The sequence below is a fragment of the Kogia breviceps genome, chromosome 15, assembly GCF_026419965.1.
Source record: "Kogia breviceps isolate mKogBre1 chromosome 15, mKogBre1 haplotype 1, whole genome shotgun sequence".
In the NCBI taxonomy this organism is placed as follows: domain Eukaryota; kingdom Metazoa; phylum Chordata; class Mammalia; order Artiodactyla; family Physeteridae; genus Kogia; species Kogia breviceps.
The window spans coordinates 25,921,299-25,947,627 of record NC_081324.1 but is presented as its reverse complement, the minus strand read 5'-3'; the positions used below and the strand labels follow the sequence as shown (position 1 = coordinate 25,947,627).

At 38.7% G+C, this 26,329-nt stretch overlaps 1 protein-coding gene across 3 annotated transcripts in view; it reads right to left on the bottom strand.

Annotated features, from left to right (window-relative positions):
- HDHD2 (haloacid dehalogenase like hydrolase domain containing 2) overlaps nucleotides 1-26,053 on the bottom strand; it is a 34,159-nt gene extending 8,106 nt beyond the window's left edge. The window contains exons 1-4 of one of the 3 annotated variants that reach the window (XM_059041011.2): nucleotides 25,862-26,053; nucleotides 13,966-14,076; nucleotides 11,065-11,273; nucleotides 5,794-5,878 (exon numbers count right to left, since the gene is read on the bottom strand). In XM_059041011.2, the coding sequence (XP_058896994.1) occupies nucleotides 5,794-5,878; nucleotides 11,065-11,273; nucleotides 13,966-14,066 (395 nt within the window). In that variant the 5' untranslated portion in view covers nucleotides 14,067-14,076; nucleotides 25,862-26,053. Of the gene's footprint in view, nucleotides 1-5,793; nucleotides 5,879-11,064; nucleotides 11,274-13,965; nucleotides 14,077-25,532 lie in introns of all 3 variants that reach the window. The other 2 variants (XM_067015985.1, XM_067015984.1) reach the window with 2 other exon arrangements.
- Between the last annotated feature and the right edge of the window lie 276 nt (nucleotides 26,054-26,329).

The window sequence follows — 26,329 nt, the reverse complement described above, 5'->3', positions numbered from 1 at the left end:
CCACTTACAGAGCTAAACTAAAAACTCATTCGGTTTAGCTTTGTTAATATTTTATTATATTAACTGGGGATGAGACTTATCAGCTTGATTGATGTGTGTACTTAATTCCCGTGCCTTCTCTGGAAGGGCTGAAACTGTGGGTTCCTCTACATTTCTCTAAATGGGAAGTGGTTCTTCAGGAGCTTGGAAAAGACAGGCATCTCTCAGGGAAGTGGATCTTGCTTCGGTCATTCTTCTACATACAGCATAAGCTTTACTGACTCTTTGAAGAGCCAAGGCATGTTCAGGATAGACTGAAAGGTAAATATTTTCAAGGACACAGATTAAAAGATTTTTGTATAGTTAAACATTTTCAAAATGTAAGAAAATAGACACCCCAATATTTGGGACTGTTTTCACACTTCCTAGACAGGGCAAAAAAAAGTTGGTTGTTTTGTTACCAGAAGTAATGTATCGGGAAGAAATCTGAGAATCTTCCATCTCTATTTAACTATAAGCCCATTGAGGTGCAAGAAACAAGGAAAAAAAGGCATAAAGAAGGCCTGATGCAAAAATCCATGGCTATAACTTCCATGTAGGCAAAGGAAAAAAACTATAAAAAGTCCTAGCCAGGGAGGCTGGACCACATTATAAAAATGTTAGGCAGAGCAGTGAGAGAAAAGCTAAGGGGATGACTTAAATTCAGAGCCACAGTACGTTACTGAAAGGGACCAGAAAGAACACCAAGTCCAACACGCCCCATTTTACAGATGAGAAGATCACCTTGCGATCACCTGGCCAAGACCAAGGAGAGCGGGAACCCAGAACTCCAGAAAACCAATCCAGCACCCTTCCAAATAAACTCACTTTTTTAGAAAAATGATCAACTTTTCACCATTTCTGCTGAAAATGGAGAATGTGGCAATGAAATTACACGGCAGCTTAAGTAAGAAACCTAATATGCCTGACATCGAACGATTGAGTCCCTTTCTTCCCACCCCCCAAAACGACCCTCCCCCAATCTTTCCCAACTCAGTAAATTGGCCCCATTGCTCAAGTCAGAAACTAGCAGTCATCCTGGATTTCTCACTTTCCCTCACCCTTCCACATCCCTATTATTAGCAAATCCAGTCACTTCCAAGTCCAAAACAAAAACAAAAATTTTTCAAAATGGTCTTACTCCCTCTGGCGAACCTCTGCAATAGTCTTAACTCATCTTTCTGCTTTCTACTCTTCCCCTGGTATTCCAACCCATCGTACATGCAATAGGGGGAGTTTTAAAAGTACAGATGGGATCGTGTCCCTCCCCTGCTTAAAACCTTTCAATAACCTATCAATGCAAAGAGTATAAAACCCAAAGTCCTTACCGAAGCTTGTACGGCCTGCCCTTACCTGGCCACTGTCTGCATCTCCCATCTCAAGTCACCTTCCCCGTCACTGAGTATGTACCAAAAATGTACACAGTCTTTCCTGCTTCAGCCCCCACACCTGGTGTTCCCTCCTCCTGAAACAGAGCCCCATACTTTACACACAGCTGTCTTCTGCTCGCTTGTCAGGTCTCAGCTTGAATGTCAGCATATCAAAGAAGCCATTCCCGATCTCCCTGCAAAGTGGACTTCCTCCTCACATTTCATCTCTATCTCATCCCCTTTTTCCTTTGTATCACTTCCTATAGTTTATAATCCTTACTCAACTGTGTTTGGTTTGTCTTCCTCACTAGCTTACAATCTCCACTATGCCCATTAGTTTTACTCATCACTGTATTTACTTCCAAAAAAGAAAAATCCAAAACAAAAACAAACCCTGGTACCTTTCACTAAATATTTATCAAATAAGTTAATTAATGGATGAAGCACTGTATGCCTTAGTGTCCTGATCTATAAAATGGGGAATAACGCTTACCTTCTTGGGGAATAGAGACGATATATGCAAACTTTTTCATACTGGCTATCTTCAACTGTAACAACATTTTAATAAGCTCCTCCAGAAGCTGGAGGGCAGCTGCTCTTAATGTAGAAAATTTTTTTTCTCTGTGAACTATTCTTAAGTTAAGCAATTTCCATGCAGTTTTTTCCCCAAATTCCTTTGATCCAGCAACTGTACTTCTGAGGAAACATGTTATGGAAATATAAATATTGCTTAACAAACACATTCAGAAGTTTTTTTTAAAAACTAACTCATGAAACCTGGAAATAACTAATAATCAGAAATACATGGCTACACAATTTATTGCACTTTTTAAAGTGGAATATGCTCTGGGAATCAAATATGTTTTAAAAGAATATTTAAGAATATAGAAAAACACGCACAATATATTGTCGGCTTTTTAAAAGGCAATTACCGCATAGTATGTACACACTCTCATTTTTGTCTAAATATATATGTGCATGGAAACAAATAAACTAGCTATATGCTAAAATGTTAAGTGCAGTTCTCTTAGGTGGAGAATCACAGCTAATTTTGTTTATTCATGTTTCTTTTTTAAGCATTTGAAAATTTCCACAATGAGGACATATTTTAACATCTTTATTGGAGTATAATTGCTTTACAATGTTGTGTTAGTTTTTGCTGTATAACAAAATGAATCAGCTATACGTATACATATATCCCCATATCTCCTCCCTCTTGTGCCTCCCTCCCACCCTCCCTATCCCACTCCTCTACGTGGTCACAAAGCACCCAGCTGATCTTGTGCTATGCAGCTGCTTCCCATTAGCTATCTATTTTACATTTGGTCGTGTCAATGCTACTCTTTCACTTCATTCCAGCTTACCCTATCCCACGGTCCCGTCCTCAAGTCCATTCTCTACCTTTGCATCTTTATTCCGGGAGGACTTATTAATTTTGAGGTTAGATATTTTTTAGTCTTGTTAATACCAAGTTCATTTAGATTAAGTGATCTGCTTGCCCAGGTAGGCTTTCTCCTAATAGAATTTAATTAAAATTGGTCCCTTACTAAAATGCTCAAGCTTTTTTTTTCCTAACAGGTCAGAAGATGAAAAAAGACCTTGCTACAAGCTAGTACTACAACTGTGAAAATAATGAACTGGAGTTATACGTATTCATATTGATGAATCATACATTATTTCTAGGGAGAAAAGCAAACTAATGTGCACATAAAGTATAAAACATGCAAGATAATACTACATATTGTCCAGAAATACCTACGTATGTGTTACAAGTATAAAGAAATGCAAGACAATGATAAACAGAAATTCACAATCCTGATTACTTTTGGGTCTTGGCTGACAAAACTGAGGAGGGATACACAGGGGATATCAAACGTGTTGATAACTTGTATTTCTTAAACCAACTGACAGGCATATGGGTATTCATTATATTACACTTTGTACCCTTTAGTATTAGGTAAAAGGTAAAAAGCCATCCATGGCTCTCAGGATTTGAATGTTTCATAGAATCCAAGCCCAAATCACGTCTATCCCCTATAAGTGGTTCATATCCTTCCCCCAAATCAATTCTTTAAAATTTAGTGTTTTCAATTTCATTCAGACATTGAAGACGTTTTTGTAGACAGAGCATACTATGCATTTCAGGGGGGGCTACCCACTCAAAATACAGTAAATAAGAGGAATGTAATGTGGAAGGTTGATGTATCTGCCTGAGGGCAATATGCCCCTAAAGCTGGTATTCAAGGCAGCTATGCAATGGGGTTTAAAATCCAATGTTTACTCTCATTAAGAACCTGAATAGTAATTTAACTAATTGGCAGTGCATTTGAGATGTCACAATCCAAACAGCTGTAGTCATTGGTTGGAAGGCATAGTCTCTGTGGAGACATCAATATACAATACAAAGAAGGCAAGATCTAAAATCCTTTTGTTAACTTTCCACCCAGCTGTTAAGTGCGTTTGAAATCAGAGTTGACTTATAAGTGCACTGTAATGCTTTAAAATGTAGTGTTTAAAAAAATCAATATGGTTAGGGAAGTGTACTAATTAGACAGCATCCAAACAATTACAAAGTCAGTATTATATTAACATACATTTTTATTACCCTGAGTCTAGTATTTATCTAAGACAGAGACCTCCCAACTTCCTATTAAATAGGTCTTTCCCAAATTACCAGCTAAAATCAATCAATACCTTCTCCTTGAATTCTGTGGTTCAGAAATGAATACAATGTAGCAGGGGGTAAATTCGGAAGTAAGAAATAATAGCAGGTTCTCTATTTCAAATGAAAACTGGTTTTGGTTATAGTTATAAACCTTAAGGAGCAGGTGAGATAATCCCTTTGTCCCCCTGTCCCCCAAGAAGCTAGAGTAGAAAACTGAAGTAGGTGAAGCAAAGACATTTTAATACTCAAGCAATCTGGCACAATAGTGGATCTTTGGGAAATAATGTCTACTGAGCAATTATAAAAAGTGAATTTGTTTTTATTTAAACAAAGGCTTGACTATCACAGTAACTTAAGAGAGTCACAAATAAAAGCACATTCAGTAGCCATAGTTTTCATAACCGAGGATCTAAAATTAATGTGCAAATGGAAAAAAGGTGACTGTTCCCAAAGGGCTATTTCTGGCCACACAGATTGTACACAGGGTAGCCATCTTCAAGATCAAAGAATGTGCCCAGATGTGTGAACCTTGTAGTGAGTTTTAACATTTTGATTTTAGAACATATACATCAAGAAGTGAATTCTACATCAAGTGTAAGTTAGAATGATTCTTGAATATCTTCGTACTGGTAAGAAAATGATGTTAAATTCCAAAAATTTACCAAGCTATTAAAGAAATTTTTTTTAAAGTTAGTTCAATGTACATCTATGCAATATGTAGGACTACTTAACTTGTCATAAATCTAAAGGCAAATTACACTGTTTAATGTTCAACAAGAAGCAAAAGGCAAGATGAAAAATGAAAAATCTATAAAAAATGAAAAATCCAAGGGGAAAAAAAATCACAATCTCACTCTAGAGTAGACTTGCGAATAAATTCTGATCCAATTTAGTTTAGGAAGTATGAGAACCAGTATGCAGTCTGCCTTTTGGAAGTAGCAGTAAAAAGTTCATACAGGTAAAATGCACACACAAGTGAAGATTTATAACATTTTACATGTTAGTTGTGGTTCCCCAATTTCTACCAACAGCTATTGGAACCCCTCCACTTTATATAGCCCACAGCTCGAAGAGCCCCACCCTAAACTCATCACCTCCTGAACCCACACAGGGAGTGTTCTCTATCACAGGCACGTAGGTTAGATATCTAGATGTTGACTCACTGTTCTTCTTCACCCCCTTGACCCAACTGTCCATCAAGTCATGTTGACAATACCAGAACCTCGTTTTCTTCATTCCTCCTGCCACAATCACAGATCAGACTACCATTATTACTCGTCGAATACTTTCTTTGAAAGTGTGGTCAAACGTGCCAACTTTTTTCGATAGCCTGGATTCTCGCTGAGGAAGAATCACATTTACTGTTTTGGGTGAATTAGCCTGGATCTTATTTTCCTTCAGAGATCATAGTCAGTGAAGAATCACAGGAAGGATAATAAAAGATAAAACTCCTAGCTTTAGATTTACAATTTGATTATGAATTTCTGCTCCAGAATATTGATCCTACAAAGTAGGAAAACCCCAGTGATCATCATGTTTTAACATATTGATTATTTTTTAAAAACTAAGGATGACAGTAATAAATATTTAATGTTGATCTTGAAGTGATTGTTAAGATATCTGTCCACCTACAATCTAGGTGGCCAGAAAGTAAATTATGTATAACCTTACATGACAAAGACTTAAGAAGAGAAGAAGGGAGTACATGATCACATGAAAAATAAACAGCCAAAGACTTACCGGAATGCTTGATTCAGAATTTGATAATGAAAATGCTCTGGTGCCAATCCTATGACCACAGCATTAGGATCACTTGTTTGTATTCCTGGGAATGGAAAGAAAAAATTATTGAAAAATGCAACTAACAGTAATGTCACATTTTATGATAAAGTAGTTTTAGTCAATCAAGTAAAAATGTTTGCCATAGCAATAATCTGAAGTTTAAGAGATTATCCTGCCCAGTGTACTTTGGAAGTATCAGCTATAACTTTAAAAAAAAAAAAGTCTCCTAGTATTTCTGTATATTCCTTTGCATGGTCTTACAGCTGAGCAACTAGAAGATATGAGCTGAAACTTGTAACCTGATGTTCTCAAACAAGCAACAATTTCTAACTTCAAAAAGCTTTACTAATTAAAATCAACAAGAAGAGCCACAGTTCTCTATGAGCTATCAGATCAATAGCAACTGATGAGGGACTGAAAACCACAGGCAAGGAAATTAGACTCTCTAGGTGACACAGCTGAGGCGAACACCGTCAGGATAAATATGGAATGCACTGTAGGGTCTACAGTTTTCTACATAATACCTAATCCACTTCTAGTTTCACAAATGTTATTCTATAATTAAAGCATGTTTTAAGGCCTTGGTACCTGATGACAAGACTTTAGATACAAGAACCAAACAAGTACTTTCACCATCACAGTTATTAAAACTGATTGAAGTGTCAGTACATTATCCATATGCCGATTCCTATTTGCCTCTCTTATTGCCTGCCTTTAAGCATTCTCATTATCGATTCTACCAAAATATGAGGGGAAGAAGTAGAAAGAGCAGATACCCAAGATTTCCAATTTCCTCCTTACCAGCAGCCATGAGTATTGAGTAACTGGTTAAAGTTTGTTAAAGGAAGAAAATAAAATCAATGGCTACAGTTAAGAGTTGGAGCTTTATGTGTTCTTTTTATTATCTCCATCTACCACTGGCTAAGATATTCAATATTAGCCAAGATATTTCCATTTCCTTCAAAAACCTATCTACTTTGGGTATTTTCATGTATACAAAGATGTTTTAAGTTTAGTCTTACATCAAATAACAGAGATTTCTTCCAGACCAGAGATTGTGCTTATACATGTCAACTCCAGCTCACTACTGCACTAGAAACTTTCTTCAAATAAAGTAAAAAATCTGAATAAAAAATTGTTTTGCAGTACTTCAGCTAACTCGGAAATATAAACACACGGATTATAGAATGTATTTGTCATTGTTTTTGGCAGCCCAGTTTCTGAATACCATTTTCATAATTAGGGAATCCACTAGCTCATAAGGCTTAGTGAGGAGCAGGGCTCACCCTCTCCTGAGAGGATGGAAACACCAGATACTTATTTTCCAGCCTCTGCAGCTATGGGTACTGGCCTGAGACAGAGGTTCTGCCAATCAAAAGCACCCCCAACCTGGGCTTTAAACTGGGAGCAAGGAACATAAAGCAGCAGGGAGAACCTCACTGGAAATTCTGAGGCAGCAGCGCTAGCTGGAATCTCCAGTGCTACCGGGGCGAACAGGCCAGCTGCAGAGGCCAGAGTTCAGCAGGGACACTGAGGCCGCCGGGTCAGTTCTGCGTTAGATGTCGCACGGTGCTCCTCAGCACACAGCCCCTGAGGCTAACCCCCAGCTCCCCTGGGCAGTTAGTTCTGTGGGCTACAGTCTTTTTTCTTTTTGTCATGGACATTTAAAAAATATTAAAAAATAGAAAGACTAGCTCATAATGAGCCCTGATGTACCCATCACCCAGCTCCAGCAGTCATCGTTTTCCCAATCTTATTTACCATTCTCTACATTTTTAAAAGTCTTTTAAGTATATTCCAGTATCATCTCACCCTTTCATATTTCAGTACGTATCGTTAACTGATAAAGACCTAAAAAAAACCCACCTTAACGTTATTACACCAACGAAGTTAATAATAATTCTTTCATCACTCAATACCTAGTCCACATTTGAATCTCCCCAAATGTCTCAAAATGTCTTTTTACATCTGATATGTAATTGGCACCCAACAAGGTCCATATATTGTGTCTGATTGTCATGCTTTACATCTCATTCTACAGCAACATTCCTCTCCACTTACTGGAGGAACTAGATCATTAATCTTGGAAAAGGTCCCACATTCTGGATTTGACTGATTGCTTGTGATATTATTTAATTTATTCCTTTACTCTTATTATTTCCTATAAACCAGCAATTGAATCTAGAGGCTTCATAAGTTCACATTCAATTACTAGGCAAGAGTACTTATAGGCAATGCTATGAATTTCCAATTATATCACATCACGAAGCACAAGAGTTCTGCTTGTTCTACTTCCAGTGATGTTAAGACTGATCAATAGGTTCAAGTGGTGTCAGCCTGATTCCTCCATTTTGAAGTTCCCCATCAACTCTTCACCTAATGTGTTTAAAATCTATTGATATTGTTGCCTATTTCACTAGGGTTTTTTAACATCTTTATTGGAGTATAATAATTGCTTTACAATGGTGCGTGAGTTTCTGCTTTATAACAAAGTGAATCAGCTATACGTATGCAAATATCCCCATATCCTCTCCCCCTTGCGTCTCCCTCCCATCCTCCCTATCCCACCCCTCTAGGTGGACACAAATCACCGAGCTGATCTCCCTGTGCTATGTGGCTGCTTCCCACTAGCTATCTATTTTACGTTTGGTGGTGTATATATGTCCATGCCACTCTCTCACTTTGTCACTAGGGTTTGCCAAATGGTGATTTTCTAATTCTGCCATTCCTTTTGCATTCACTAGCTATAATTCTTCTATAAAGAATTTACCCTCATCAAATGTTTAGTTACTATATAGTTAAAATAGGAACGACAGGATAAACGCTTGTTTCATTTATCCATTTTCAGAATGAGTTACTGCCCTAACAACTTCCCACAGTGACCAGTGAGTTTTGTGGGGATGAATATCATTTTGAACTTTTTATACGTATGATGCGTTGCAATCTACTACAATCAGTATTCTTTTTGATGCTCAAACTATCCCTTCAAATTGACTTCAGTGTCCTTTAGGCATGAACTTATTAGTTTTCAATAGTTTCCTTGCTAACGATTAGTTATCCCAGATTCATCTTATACAACGCCTGCCCAGATCTGGAATCACCCATTTCTCCAAGAAACTAAAGTGGGAAACCATAGTAGACACCAGTCTGACCACTGGGCTTCACTGCTTCTATGCCTTTTTAGTAGAAGATCTAGATAATATGTACTTTTTGAGAGAACAAGGGAGTTGATAATATTTTTACTTCAAAATTAATACATACCTCATTTGATTTTTATATTTCTATCTCTTTTCACTTACACTTAAAATCTGGAGTACTAATAATACTAGCATAACTACTACTTTACCCTATAGTACATCTATAATTACAAAATAATATCAACACTACTAATAACACTAATACTACTGAATGCAGTTTTAGATTTCTTTGCAGTTCTTTTATCCTTAGAATTGATCCCCCCATGAATGAACTGTCAAAATACTGAATTTTAAAGTCATCTGAAGTAATTCTTTTCTCTGAGTGGTTATGTCACCAACTTTATATAGAGTTCATTTGTTTCAATCTCTTTTTGGTTTTCAGGGATTGGTTTGTTGCTAACTTTTCAATTGTCTTTTAAATATGTAAAATATTTACATGGTTCCAAAGTCAAAACTAGATAATAACGTACTTTTAGAGAAATCACCTCTCCTCTTCCCACCCTCCCCCTTTAGATAACCATTTCTACTAGTTTTTCATTTATCTTCCTCCTTCAGCTTCCTTTCACAAATATAAGACAAATACCTTTATATCCATTTTCCTCTCATTTTCTTACACAGAAAAAAGCGTGTAAGGTTTTCTATACCATAGTTTTTTCACTTAATATATCCTATGAAGATCACTCTTATCAGGATATAGAATTCGCCATTACTTATCTTTCAGCTACAAAGCATTCCATTTTGTGGACATTTCATAGTTTTTTTTTTTTTTTTTTTTGTGGTACGCGGGCCTCTCACTGTCGTGGCCTCTCCCATTGCGGAGCACAGGCTCCAGACGCGCAGGCTCAGCGGCCATGGCTCACGGGCCCAGCCGCTCCGCGGCATGTGGGATCTTCCCGGACCGGGGCACGAACCCGTATCCCCTGCATCGGCAGGCGGACTCTCAACCACTGCGCCACCAGGGAAGCCCAGACATTTCATAGTTTTAATCAGTCTCTTCCAATGAACATTTGGGTTGTTTCCAATCTTTTGTTATTACAAGTAAGGTCATAATGAACAACCTACCTTTTTCATATGTCCTTGCACATTTTTGTCACTGCATCTTGGAGACAGATTCCTACAAGAGGCAGTACTGCTTCACATGCAATTTTGAGAGCTACTGCCAAATTCCTCTCTGCAGGAGTTGTGCCATTTTATATCCTGTCAGCAGTCAGATCTTTTAATAAATTTACTTTGTTTAGTTCACCCAAAGTTGGTTTCTGTTTTTTGCAAATTCTGATTGATATACAGTTATATTTCCTGATAGTATAAGTTTTGAGGTTCTGCCTAACTATATATCCATGCTGAAGTTCTCTAATCATTATTTGTAAAGCTATCACATGGTTTTATAATGATGTATTTATACCCATTTTTTCTATATTGTGTATTTCACTCTGAGCATCATCTACAAAAAGCAGTGTGGCAAAGCTTCATAACACAAGGATATTATTCCAGTTTGTTAATTTTTCCAAAGAGAAAAGTTTTATTTTCTCTTGATTGAAAATATTTCATGGTCATTGCAAAAACTTCACACCATACAGAATGACATCTATTTTTAAACAAGTTGACCTTGGTTTATCTCATATAATCAAATTAATACAGTGGCTCCTGGAATGACGATTCTAATACTCAAAGAAATCTTAACCTGTGTTTTTTCAAACTGTGCGCCATGATCCATTAGTAGATTGTGAAACTAATCTAGAGGACTCTAAGCAGCATCAAAATCACAGTTAAGTAAACCAAATGGAAAATAGAGTACATCTCACAAGTAAGTACTGTTTAACATATACAAATACACATACATACATCCTGGATTTCTATGTAATAAGTTTCACTTATTTTGGAGTGCAGTCAAAACAGGTTTGAGAAACACCGATTTAGATTCAAACTACTGTTGACAGAGGAAATCTGACTAAATACTTCTAAACATTCAGTTTTAAGAATGATTTATAAGCAGATACGAAGAACCAATTTCTAAATCTTTCCAAATTTCTACCTTTAAAATCAGGTAGGGCCCGATCATCAACCAGCAGCATGGGTCGGACTTGTTTCTGCTCTACCAAGTTTCTGGCTGCAGTCAGAGAAGTGAATATTTCATCTTCAGAGATATCAAACTCCAATTTTTTCAATCTTTCCAAGAGGTCTTTCTTGCTCTCCTTGGTTGTATTGGTCACAAACCTAACCATTACAGAAGTAGCACGTAACCTGGAAAAGTAAAATTCAGGTGTCAATAGGCAACTTTTACATTCCACCTCCATAAAACCTAATTTGGTAGCACTTGCCAAAGGTCAGAAAATTAAGGGTAAGTCACTGAGTAAGTGTTTTTATGGCCAGTAGGTTTTATAATCTATTCAAAATTGCTTACAGATTATCCACACCCTGTGGACTGCTTCATCTCCAAAGGCTGTAAAGTCTACCTTTTCAAGGGCCTTCTATACTTTAACTGAATTTTACTACAGGGTTTTATTAAAGAAGTAAAAAACAAACAAAAAAACCCACCAAAATACTCAACACTTAGTAACCACCATACTCACAGAATATGAGAGGTGAAAGTTACCTTAGAGATTACCTACTAGTGTAACCTTCTGAAGATGAGAAAACTCAGGCCTAGAGGATTAATGACTGGGCTCAGCTGAACACAGCTGGGCAGCAGTAGGTCTGTGACAAGAACTCCAGCCTATGTCCTAGACAGGGTCTGACCCCCTATACTAAAAGAACAGAGGACACCTCAATAGTTCTTCCTTCCTCTTAGCCAATTAGACACTGGCTAAGCCCTAATGTGCTACTAAGTTTACAAACAGAAACTATTTGGAGAAAGAAACATTCCATTTTTACAGACTGGAATGTGTTTTCCCTTTGAACTACTTTTGATTCCATAATCTGCTTTTGGAACCTAAACTGGCAATCAGATATCAGAGAAAGAATTTATGATAGTCCAGCTTTCTTTCAAAACAAAAATTATTTTCTTGGTCCTACAGTGCTTTAACCTAAAAATAATTTACCTACAATTAAAATTTTTATATTAATACCCTGTTGCTTTTTATCTTATACCTGCCCCCAATAGACACAAGGCATAAAGCACTATCCACAATTTAAAATAAGCAAGCAAATAAAACAGAAAAGAGATTTTTAAGAATTCACTCAAAGAGCATTCATAAATTTATATACTTAAATAGTTCATTATAATCATGATTATCTCTATAATATCTGTATGGTAGCTTTTCTGAAAAACACATTAAATTTGGTAGTTTATCTCTCAAAAGAAATTGAATACTTCAATGTAACTATTATCTTAAAAATGAACAAGTCTAAGTACTGAAATGATCATATCTTATTTTTTTTTTTTTTTTGCGGTACGCGGGCCTCTCACTGTTGTGGCCTCTCCCGTTGTGGTGCACAGGCTCTGGACACGCAGGCTCAGCGGCCGTGGCTCACGGGCCCAGCCGCTCTGCGGCACGTGGGATCTTCCCGGACCGGGTCACGAACCCGTGTCCCCTGCATCGCCAGGCGGACTCTCAGCTACTGCGCCACCAGGGAAGCCCCCGATCATATCATTTTTAACAAGAATTTAAAAAACCTTTTCTTTTTGCTAGTCCCTCAACTTCCCTTAGTCTGTCTGTTTCTACAGAAACCAAAACTGGCAGTGACAGTATAGCAATCTCTCTGGGATGGAAACCCACCAGTGTCAGTGAGAGAACAATCTGTAGGCTCCTGCCCCTCCAGAATGGCAGGCTCATAGTTTACAGATGTACTTAGAGATGTCATTCATTGTTCACCAGAAATAAGATTTTTCTTTCCATCCAGAGCAGAAAGCTCCTCTTTGAAGCAGTAAAAGCTCTTGTCCAACAGGAGAGGAGACTGATCGACAGACATCCTTTTCCCTAGAAAGTCTGAGAGAGACCATGGCAAGGAGTCAAGAGAAAGTCCCCGTCTCCAACTGATTTACTTCAGGCTTTAAACATGTTGTTGTCCACCTGTAAAATTAATGTCATGACTGCTGGCTAAGTCAACAGCTTCCAAATGACACCTACCAGATCTAAAATCTCTTCACACCTATTGAAGCCCCCAATGGAGAGCAAGCTCCTTGAGAGGGTGCCAAGTCAGTGTTGATCTCTTGCCGTAATACCTGGCACTGTGATACGAGTCACTAGATTTCCTGAACAGCAGCATACAATGTGAATATTGTAAGGTTTGAAAATGATAAAGCACCACATGCTAAGTATTGTTGATTTTGAAAACTCCTAAATTATTTGAAGATGAGATGCTTAGTAACATTACTAGTTCTGCTGTACTGAGGAGTACTTTTCTGACGAACAAACATTCACATTCAGTTCACTTTACCAAGCTTTCATTATGTATTCTGTATCTAGACTTGCGGTGATGCATCAGAAATGTAAGACAATCTCTAACCTTCAAAAGCATTAAGTTTAGTTAATGGAAATAATTTTAAAATTTCAAGTTCCTTAATTAAATTTTATTTGAGCAGCTGCACACTCAGTGTTAGATCTTAGCTGAAGAAGAGTGTGTGGAACTATGGCTTTGTATATGTGTGTGTTTCATTTTGTGATTCCAGGATTCATTTGTGACTTTTCCAATGCTACTTACTCCACATTTCAGTCTCAAGTTTTCATTCCCAAATTTACACTACTGACTTAGAAAAAGATACACATAAAGAACAAAAAGGCTAAATCAAAAGGCCAAACCTAACAAAAGGCTTAGAGAACAATGTGTGGAATATATTACAATGCATACATCTTCTAGCTAAGCCAAAGGCTTAGCTGTATATATGGTAAACTGGTGAAATGCCACCTTAAGGCCATCCATTCAGCTAATGATCTGCCTTGGTAAAACAGCACCTACAAACATATTTGTCAGCTGAACGTGGAGGATAGCTTGCCTTTGAAGAGCTTCCTGTGCGCCTGGCACAGCTGTATCTTCAATGTGAAGTGTGCCACTGAGATCCACCAAAACAGCTTTTAATGCACGGCGTGCTGCCATCCTTCATTCCCTAAGAAAGAGCAAATGAAATTAAAAATACAGTTTAGGAAACAATGGACAATTAAAAACTGGTAAGTCTTGAAAATATCATTCCTATCTAGAAAGATACTTAGTGTTAAGCTGCCTTCCTTTTAGAAAAAAAGTTTTTTAAAAATCAAAAATCCAAATTTGATCCATAATACTTTTATAATGGTTAGGATTTTTTTTTTCAGTCTTAAATTAAAACCATAGGAAGGAAAATGTTAAAAAAGGAGGTTACTATTTACTTCAGGTTTCTTAAAATAACTCTTCGTGGAACAATTCATGCATTTATTTTTAAATATGAGAAAATGTACTCTGAAGAATGGGTGGATGGAAGGGAGCCCTAAATCACTGACAAAATCTTTTTCCTCTCTGGTTATATACAATGAAATGTTCTAATCGCCCATCTCCATTGCTATATCCTGAAGCAGCATATATGGCCAAAGAGCTACCAGTATTTATACTGTTCAGTGAGGAGGAAATTTCAAGTTACACAGCAACTTTAGTCAGGAGATGTTTTCCTTACCCTACAATGTCTGACTTTCCTTTTGCATATTTTCCCTTTAAAATATGTTTATTATGAGCTATATCATATATACAGTAGAGTACAAGGTATACCTGTGGTTTAAAGATAATAAGGGAGTGGGTAAGAATACTGTGGAAGCTAAAGAGAATAGGATGGGACTTCATTTTTAGTTTTTAAAAACTTATTCTTTTTTCCATTAAAAAATTTTTAGAATAAAATATTTCAGACATATAAAAGGTATCAAGGATAATACAACCCCTTTTACCTATCATTCAGCTTCAAAAATAAAACATCACTGAAGGAGTTGGAGTCCTCTGCATACCCTCTCTGATCTGATTCCTCTTCTCCCCCTCCCCAAGGTTACTACTTTCCTGATTTTGATGTGCTGAAAGCTTTGTAATACTGTTCTTCTACAGACACTTCATGACTTGCTTTACCACTCCACACTGTTTGTGAGATGTAGGCATGTTAACACATGTAGATATAGGTCATTCGTTTTTCACTGCTGTGTGGTATTCCATTGCGTGAAAACACAATTTATCTTTTCTGTTCTCCTGATCATGAAGACTTAGGTAGTTTTGCACATTTTATTATAGTGAAGAGCGCCTCTATGAACATCCTTCTGCATGTCTCTTGGTGGCCGTGTGTGAACATTTCTCTGGGGTCTTCCTTAGTCTGAGGGCATGTGCTAATCTTCACCACTACAAGGATGTTGCCAAGTTGCCCCATTCATTGTATCTTCTTAGGGCAAATGTGTACTGAGCACTTACTATGTCAAGCCCTGATATGACAGCAGAGCTGGAAGAGCCATCTTCTTTAAAGTGAGAAGCAGAGAGAAAAGGGGGAAAGAACCAGGGGAGATATAAGTAGTCAGTGAACAAGAATTTGTAGAGAATTCTACCAGGGAGTTCTCAGGTGGTTTATGACATCCATGGGACACATGGTGGATGGAGGGGAAGACCTCTCTCTCCTAGCTAGCTCCCTGAGATGTCACTGTGAGAGCTCAGGGCTGGCAGTCACCAGGCCCAGGTGTTGGTCCTGGTTCTGCCTCAAATTCACTGTGTGATCTTGGTCTAGTGCCTTCTCTGGTTTTAAGTTTCTCTTCAATATGTGGGGCAGGGAGGCAAGATGAGGCCTCAATCTTTTTTGTTTTTGTTTTTGTTTTTTGGCCGCGAGGCATCTTAGCTTCCCAACCAGGGACTGAACCTGCATCCCTGCGTTAGAAGGTGAAGTCTTAACCACTGGACCACCAGGGAAGTCCCAAATCCTCAAACTTTACTGCCTACAGTTGGGCAATCTGGGATGAAAGAATCAGTGTATCACATACCACTACCCGCCCGCCCCGATTTTCTCTTCTTCAACATCGGCCTGCTAGTCCCTGCTGGGTCCATCTCCCAAAGCTGCCAGTAGTACTCCAAATTGCCCAGTGTTACCCTTTTAAATGTTGCTCTCCCCTAGGTGTAGTCCTGTCAGGAGGCAGAGGGGTAGCAAAGATGACCCCTGAATTCCCTCCCAGCTTCTAGCTTTTAGCTCCTTTGCTCCTCTTATTTTCCAGACCCCGCTCCTACTCCAAGTCAGCTATCTCTGCACACAAGGTATAAATACAAAAAATAAACCCAGACTAAACCCAGAACTGTAGCCAATTGCTGGCAAGTGCTAGCTGCTGATTAGCATGCATAAAGGACTTGCCACTGGGCATACTGGAGAGAACTGCATTTTCCCACAGGGTCAGCTGTCAGCATGGTCCAGACTGGGGAGGGATACAGAGGGAGGAAGGCATAGAGACGGTGTTCGGGCTCGATCCAGGCCTGCTCTGTTCCTTATATGTGCTCCTCAAATCTGAGTGGGGTTTCCCTTCAGTGAGCTAGAACTTGGATCCTAAGTGAGAGAGATGCAGAAGGTGGGGGAAGCAGAGCCAGGTGGTGAGGGTGAGGTAGGTCCAGGGTCCAGGATTAGCTGAGTAACCTTGGGCAAGAGCATTCATCATCCTAAGCCTCCATTTCTTCGTCTGTATAAGAGGAAGAATACTTATAAAGACCCTGCAGGGATGTGAGGGTTCGCTGAGTTAAGGAGAATGCCTGGCAGTGATAAGCAAATAGTAGGAACATAAAGGATGTGCCCTCTTCCTTCCTACTCATCCCTGTGTAACAGGTACCTCCCTCCACCTGCCCACCTACCCCACCCCACGCACAGCCTGGGGTCACAGACCAGGAAAAGTAAAAAGCAAGAGAAGCGACTGGGAGGAATTCATAAAGAAAGAAGGGAAATAAGAACAGCTCATATTTATTGGATGCTGTAGGTGTTCTGCACTGTGCTAAACACTCTGTAGTCTTTACTACATCACTGAAACTTCTCAGCAATCCTACAGAGGAGGAAATTGAGACACTGAGAAGTTACTAACTTGCCTGAGCTTAGTTTTGACTTTGAACCATGTTAATCGTTTATATATTCAACTTAAACAAAACCAGCCCTAAAATGGAATACAAACACAAACTAAGCTAAGACAACTTCTGCAGAGTGCTGACTCTAGCCCTGCCATAGGATATATGCAAAGGACAAAAGAACTGCAAGGAAATCTTGAACTTTACTTAGTAGGTTTGTTGTTGGTAATGGTATGAGCTCCAAAATAATTCTGTGCATGTTATAGGACTGAGAAAATCAGTATAAATATTGTTGATGTTTAAAAAAATTAGGGTTCTTAAATGGAAGAAAAGAACTATAAACATGGAATGGGAGGACAGGAAGAACACTGTGTTGGTTTGGAATCAGAGGTGACGTTATGAATTTGCAATTTAAATACATATATATTTCTTAGCACCGCCCACTAAAAGGAACAAGAAGCAACAAGACTCCAACAGCTATGAGGGCAGCTAAAGTGCACTAAACAAAACCTGGACTGGGTCAGCCAAAATACAAGGTGAGCCAAAATATTGTTTTACCAGATCACAGGTGGACAAAAGGACACATGAACCAGGGGTTCCAACTAGCCAAATCTGGGGCACCAAAAAGAAAAAATAACAGAAATGAATAACACATGATAAAAACACTGGATGAAAAATTGTTGGGGAATAGTACAGTTGACCCTTGAACAATGCAGGGGTTAATTCACGCATAACTAGGAGTTCACCCTCCACATCCAGGGTTCGTCTGCATCCTTGGATTCAACCAACCAGTGACTGTGTAGCACCATAGTATCTACTACTGAAAAATATCCAAGTATAAGTGGAGCCATGCAGTTCAAACCCACACTATTCAAGGGTTAACTGTTTAATCACTCAGGCTCAAATAATCACCCACAAATTAAGATTCTCCACTAACTACAAAGGAGAAAAGATACTTTTACAGTGGAGAAAACAACCAGATACCCCCTTAACCAAATGATCAAAGTAACACCATTAATAATGAGAGAAACTGACATTATGTGCTTCCTGAGAAGACAATTGTAGTCATCCTGCCTTTGCAGAATTTGCCAAAACTGTTTAACACAAATCAATCATGAGGGAAACATGAGACAATTCCAAATTGTATAAACAACTAGCTTGAATTTTTAAAAAATATCAATGTCATAAAAAACAAAGAAGGGGCTGGGGAACTGTTTTAAATTAGACATGACAAATAAGTGCAATGCATCAGAGAAACATAAAACAAATATAGCAAAATATTAACAATCAGTGAATTTTGATGAAAGGTATATGGTTTTCATTGCAATATTTTTACAAATTTTCAACTTTTGGAGGAAAATAAATTTTATAAAGATCTCTCTTAAAAATGGGCTGAAGGCAAAAGAAAGATGTTTTCATACCTAATAATAATAGTAATATAAAAAATGAAACTTGTGTGTTTAGCCAGTCCCTAGTTTAAGATTAGAACACTGCCAATACTGCTGAGGGTCCTATATGAGGCCCTTCAATTACATTCCTGTCCTACCTCCCAGAAGTAATTAACATAATGAACTCTGTGATAATCATTTTCTTGCTTTTCTTTATATTTTTACCTGTCACACAGCTTTAATGTCTTTTAACTTTATAAAAATGAAGTCATAATCTTGCAACTTTCATGTTCTGCTCAACATTTATATTTCTGAGATTCATCCATGCTGATGCCTGTTATTTTCCATCAAAACAAACACCAAAACCCCCCTTTTGGGATTCTGACTAGAATTGCACTGAATCTATAGAGCAATATTGGGAGACTGAGATCATTACTATATTGAGCCATGGAACTTCTTTAAGTTGATAAAAGAGTATCTACAAAAAGCCTATATATAGCCAACATTAGATTTATCAGTAATATACTGATATTTAACAGTGTGTAACTTATACTTTATACTATGGTATCACTTCTCAGTAATATACTGAAAGTACTGAGATAGGGAATAACACAAGGATGTTACTTTCACCACTTCTATTTAACACTGCAAACGATACCTTAGCTAGTGCAGTAAGGCAAGAAAAAGAAGGTATAAGGATTGGAAAGAATACACAAAACTATCATTATTCATAGATGATTTGACTGTATATACAAAAAATTCAAGAATCTAAAACAGATTAACAAAGTAAAAAAGTATAGCAATTAATATAAAAAAAATCACTGTCACAAATAATTAGAAAACTAATTTTAAAAAAGATACCACTTACAGTAGTATACAGTTACCAGGAAAGTCTAACAAAAGAAGTCAACACTTCTATGGCAAAATTATAAAACTATAATGAAAGACACACAGAAGACAAATATATAGATAGATCTATTAAAGGATCCAATACTACAAAGATACAAGTTTTCCCCTTTAATGATCAACAGATTCAAAGCAATTCCAATCAATATCCCAAAAAGGGTTTTGTGGAACTTGATAAGCTGATTCTTAAACTTACATACCAGTGCAAATAGCCAAGACACTTCAGCCAAGATTGAAGAGAAAGAAAATGGGAGCCTTGCTTTCCCTAATATCCAAACAATTAATCAGGTATTGTAATTAACTAAGATGTTATGGTATTAGCACATAAAAATACAAAGTCAATGGAACAGAACAGGGAACCCAAAAAAGGACCCCAACCCCACCCCCTACCCCAACCAGTGTGTGGAAACTTGATATATGATAGAGATAGTGTTTGAGATCAGTGAAGAAAGAAAAATGGTGTTAGAACAATTGACTATCATAGAAGAAAAAAGTGGAATTGGACTCCTATATCATACCTCATACACATTTTTTCCCCAGGAAGATTAAACAACTATATGTTTAAGGCAAAACTGTAAAACTTTTAGATAGGAGAGTATCTTTATGATTTGAGGGTAGGAATGGCTTTCTTATGATATAAAAAGCATAAAGGAACAAAGGAAAAGACAGATATTTCAAAAGTACTGTAAAGAGAGAAAGAGTAGAAATATACAGAATGAAAAACAAAATTTGCAGCACATGTGAGAAAGGATCAGAATCCAGGAAACATAAAATGTAAATATTAAGAAAAAGACAAACAACCCAATAGAAAAATGGCACAGGATCTCAATATAGCCTTTAACAAGGAACAAATCTGAAACAAATGAATAACCATCAACATATCCTTTACAAACGAGCATATAAACAAATGAAGATGTTCAAAACTCACTGGTAATCAAAGATATGCAAATTTAAAGCAGAATGAGATCACTACAACAAAAAAGACTGGCAAAATTTAAAAGTCAGAAAATATCAAAGGTTTTCAACAGCAACTCCCTAGCCTCTTGAATAAGTGGTGCTGGGAAAACTGGACAGCTACATGTAAAAGAATGAAATTAGAACACTGCCTAACACCATAGACAAAAATAAACTCAAAATGGATTAAAGACCTAAATGTAAGGCCCAGACACTATAAAACTCTTAGAGGAAAACATAGGTAGAACACTCTATGACGTAAATCACAGCAAGATCCTTTGTGATCCACCTCCTAGAGAAATGGAAATAAAAACAAAAATAAACATATTGGACCTAATGAAACTTAAAAGCTTTTGCACAGCAAAGGAAGCCATAAACAAGACGAAAAGACAACCCTCAGAATGGGAGAATATTTTTGCAAATGAAGCAACTGACAAAGGTTTAATCTCCAAAATATATAAGCAGCTCCTGCAGCTCAATATCAAAAAAACAAACAACTCAATCCAAAAATGGGCAGAAGACCTAAATAGACATTTCTCCAAAGAAGATATACAGATTGCCAACAAACACAGGAAAGGATGCTCAACATCACTAATCATTAGAGAAATGCAAATCAAAACTACAGTGAGGTATCACCTCACACCAGTCAGAATGGCCATCATCAAAACATCTACAAACAATAAATGCTGGAGAGGGTGTGGAGAAAAGGGAATCCTCTTGCACTGCTGGTGGGAATGTAAATTGATACAGCCACTATGGAGAACAGTATGGAGGTTCCTTAAAAAACTAAAAATAGAACTACCATATGACCCAGCAATCCCACTACTGGGCATATACCCTGAGAAAACCATAATTCAAAGAGTCATGTACCAAAATGTTCATTGCAGCTCTATTTACAATAGCCAGGAAGCAGCCTAAGTGTCCATTGACAGATGAACAGATAAAGAGGATGTAGCACATATACACAATGGAATATTACTCAGCCATAAAAAGAAACGAAATTGAGTTATTTGTAGTGAGGTTGATGGACCTAGAGTCTGTCATACACAGTGAAGTAAGTCAGAAAGAGAAAAACAAATACCGTATGCTAACACATATATATGGAATCTAAAAAAAAAAAAAAAAAATGGTTCTGGGGCTTTCCTGGTGGCACGGTGGTTAAGAATCCACCTGCCAATGCAGGGGACATGGGTTCCAGCCCTGGTCCGGGAAGGTCCCACATGCCGCTGAGCAACTAAGCCCGTGCGCTGCAACTACTGAGCTGGTGCTTTGGAGCCCGCGAGCCACAACTACTGAGCCTGTGCACCTAGAGCCTGTGCTCTACAACGAGAAGCCACTGCAATAAGAAGCCCGAGCACCGCAATGAAGAGTAGCCTCTGCTCGCCACAACTAGAGAAAGCCCCCATGCAGCAACGAAGACCCAATGCAGCCAAAAATAAATAAATAAAAATTAAAAAAAAAAAAAAAAGGTTCTGAAGAACCTAGGGGCATGACAGGAATAAAGACACAGACATAGAGAATGGACTTGAGGATACGGGGAAGAGGAAGGGTAAGCTGTGACGAAGTGAGAGAGTGGCACGGACATATATACACTACCAAATGTAAAATAAATAGCTAGTGAGAAGCAGCCGCACAGCACAGGGAGATCAGCTCTCTGCTTTGTGACCACCTAAAGTGGTGCGATAGGGAAGGTGAGAAGGAGATGCAAGAGGGAGGGGATATGGGGATATATATATATATACGTATAGCTGATTCACTTTGTTATACAGCAGAAAGTAATACAACATTGTAAAGCAATTATACTCCAATAAAGATGTTAAAAAAAAAAAGGCAACTCCCTTACACTGCTAGTGAGACAATAAAACAGTACAATCATTTTGGAAACTGGTTTGGAGTCACTATGCTCTATAACCCAGCAGTTCCACTCCCAGGTACTATATTCTTGAGAGAGTCTTTCATACTCTACCATTAAATACAAACAAAAATGTCCAAAGCAGCACTGTTTGTAAAAGCCAGAACTGGAAACAATACAAATGTCTATCAACAGAAAAATGGACAAATAAATTGTGGTATATTCATACACAGAATGCGAAAGGCAGTGGAAATGAATGAACTACAGTTACATCATCCTAGGTAACCCTCCAAAATCTTTTACATTGTGAAAGAATCAAGTCACAAAAGACTACATACCACATGGTTCCATATTATAGCACACATAGGTGATAAAACTGGAAAGAGAAGCAAGGGAATGATTAACACAAGAGTGAGGATAGTGATTCCTCCAGGCGATGGGGAGGAGATACAAACCAGGAGGATGATACAAACCAGCACAAGGATACCTCTAAGGTCTTCTTGACCTAGACAGTGAGTGCACAGGTGTTTTTTATTATAATTATTTAAAATTTACATATGTTTTGCATACTCTTGTGTAGATGACATACTTCACAATAAAAATTAGTCTTGTTATGTTTTAGTCAGTCATTTCTCATATATTTAATTTTATAAAAAACTAAATTAGTCCAATCATTATACATCAGTATAACCCTCATCAAGTATTTTGATTTTAAAATAAATCCCTGGTTCTGTTTGCCTTTTATAATGAATCTGCCGGGGGATGGGGGGAGAGTGCAGAGGCAAAAAAAAAAAAAAAAAAAAAAAAAGATATTAAGAGCTCTAGTTAATCAAGATGCCACTGCAAAATCCTTTCTTTTATAACAATCCTCATATGTTATTCGATTTCTGATCTTTACTATGACCTTGAAATGGAGGATTACATCAACAATAGCATCAACTATTACCTGCCTGAGAGGGGAAACAGTTTGTTACTCAAAAGACTAGACTGTTGCTAGCGACTCTATTTGGATGTGTGACAAAGGATTCTTTAATTTAAAATACACTGCACCACAAAAGGTAAGGCTATGCAAAATGTAGACAAAGCATTATTTTTACATACAGAAGAACCTAAAATCTCTTTTCTCAAAACCCAACTTTTATGAGAGGCACCTAATATTCAATTAAAAAAATGTTAACACCGTTCAGAATTCCCTAGCGGTCCAGTTGTTGGGACTTGGTGCTTTCACTGCTGGGGCCTGGGTTCAATCCCTGGTCCAGGAACTAAGATCCCAAAAGCCATGCGGCCCGGCCAGAAAAAAAAAAAGTTAACTCCAAAGGTGATTAAAGAATAAAATATAAACAAGACTAGAAAAACAACAAAAGAATTGTACTGTTCAAAAAAAGAAAAAAACTGTCCAACTAGAACCACTAAACAGTCATAAAAATATTGATAATCCTAATCTTTATTGAAGGGTCCACAGAGACTTAATGTTACCAAAGCGCTTTCATCAGTTCCAAAGAACATACCTTTTAAACTCTAAAATATTCTTATAGAGCTTATCTGAGAGTGATTGAGGCCTATAAGAACATAACTGAGGTGTACCACTCAAACCTCAAAATATACTTCTTCAGTTAGCCCCACTACAGGCCTTTACCACTTCTGCCATGATCTCTTTTCTTGTCTAAATCTTTACAATACTTGTTACCAGAACTACAACTTAGTACTTGATAAACTGTAATTGTAAACTATTAGTATCACCCCAGAAAATTGAAAAGGCTTCAAAGCTGGTCCATGTTTGTTTATAGAGTCCACGTCCCACCATCTCGCATGGCTTGAACAAGTTATGTGGGATATACTTTAGAAAGTCATAAACAATTGATATTGGTACATATTCAATGCAAAGAAGAAAAGTAAATTCTCTCTCATTCCAAAAGGAACTCTTCAAGATACTTCAGAGAACATCTCCCCTTCAATATTCCAGGGGCATCTCAATCCAAGTCCTTGTTACCCTCTAAGCTGCTCTTCATCCTGCAATCCTTATGAGCGAATGGCAGCACCATCAATGTAGATGTACCCACCACTCTCCCAAGTCTTCTTCCCAACCAGTCAAGGGCCAAATCAAATCATGTCAGTGCTACCTCCTGTACAGTCCTGAATCCACTCACTTCTCTTCACTGTTACTAAAACTATCTTAGTTTTGAAATCATCATCTCTCATCTAGCCTATTTGAACAACTTCCTAAATGTCCTCTCTGCTTCGACTCTTCTATTTCTAGTTCCAAATCCATTTTTTGAAATGCAACAGTGCAGTGGTTAAGTACAAGAACTAAAGAGTTGTGCATGCCTGGATTTGTACTCACTAGCTGTGTGCACGCGGGCAATTTTCTTAACCTCTCAGCCTGAGTTTCTTCATTTCTAAAGTAGAAAGAATAACACCTCTAATGGTTGACTGGAAGATTAAAGGAAGTAATACATATATTGTGAACAGTGTTCCACACATAGAAAGGCTGGGTTATAGGTCATATATGCGTATTGGGTGTGTGTGTGTGCTGGCAGGGGGGACATGATGGATGTGCCAAGGGCTACAAAAATCACAGGATAAATAGGATACAGTCCTAAAGCATTAGTATAATTTGAGGATATGAAAAAACATTTTATACCAAAATAAGGATATACTGTGGCCTATCATTAAGAACGTGCATAAATATTTAAAACAGACTTCAATATAAATTTTCTCCTGGGAGGCTGGGGCTCTTCTGAATATGTCTCTGGACATATTTATACTCACCCCCTGGAGAGTACAAATTCTCTTTTCTTCCAGTGAAAAAGTCTGGTACCACACTGCATGCACTCAACAAATGTTATTATGCAGTCACTCCCCACTGCGCCCAGGATAAAATATGAACAATGTACACTGGTGTCCAGAGCCCTGGTTTACCTCTCCAACTCGTTTGTGTCTACTCCTGCACCAAAGTTCAAAGGCACTGCAGTCGCCCACCAGTCCTATACGTTACCTCCCTCATCACTGGACTTTTGTCTGAAACCATTTTTGCTCCCTGAATTCTACCACCCCTGTCGCCTACATCCTCCCTTTCCCTGACCAATTCCTTCAGTCCCTGGGTCTCAGACAAACATCACTTCCTGTCCTTCCTGAGCCCAACTCCTTTTCTCCCAAGGCTGGGCCAGGACTCCCCAGCGTGCTCCATTGCTACACTCCTCACTCTGTTCCATCCTTGGAGCCCTGTTAGTCAAAGGGCTGTTGGCTTTCCCCCTGTACTACTGATCGTTCAATAGAGTTTTTAATTAGTTTAACTCATGTATCCCGGCCTCCATAACTGGAAGGATTCCACGAACAAGGCTCTTTCAACACTAACTCAACTGCAATCCCCTCCTTCTCCCGGGTGGGAAGGGGCCTCAAGACTGGTCACGCACCCTCCCCCATCGCAACTTCCAGCACCTGGCAAACAGCAGACTGACCCGAAGGGACGCCGGCTTCGAAATACAGTTCAGGGGCACGTTCGGGTGAAGGACTAACACCCCAGAGTCACCATCCGCGCCGCGCACGCAAAACCTGGCGGAAGTGCGGCTCGCCCCGCGCCGCGCACGCGTTGTGGCGCCGCGCCGAGGGCCGCGAGGGGTGGGCAATCCTCACAGAGCGAGCGCTCGGTTGGTCCGGGCCCCAGGAGGGTGGTGGCCTAGAAACCCAACCGGTATGTCCCCAGCCAGCTCAAAGAAATGCAGCCTCCCGAAAGGCGGGCGCTCGCCTGTCCCGGTGCGGCTCCTCACCGGGTTCCGCACGGCGTCCTCGGCAAAGGCAAACGCCCCGCTAGCAGAGAAGTCAGCACAGAAGCTCCGCTCCGCAGTGTCCTTGCCGGGGGGGAAAAAACACGCCGGGGCGGAAAAACGCGCCGGAGCAGCTGCTTGAAGACGCCGGAAACTGGGCCAAGGGCCGTGCCGGAAGTCCCGCCTCTCCGCACATGTCTCCGCCCCATCCGCCCAGGGCTACTTTCCGGTTTCGAAGACCAGCTACGGGCTCTAGTACTACTCTTTCCTCACCGTGTAACAGAACGGTAAGTTATTATCGAGACCTGCTCCTTCAAGGGCGAGGCCTACTGGCCCTGGATGCAGCAGGAAAAACAAAAACTTCTGCCTTTGCTCAGTAGCATCCCACTGCAGTGTTGTCAGACCAAGTATTATTACCTTTCTTTGCCGCCACCCTTGCTCACTCTACCACTTCTGTTTTCCAGTCCTCAT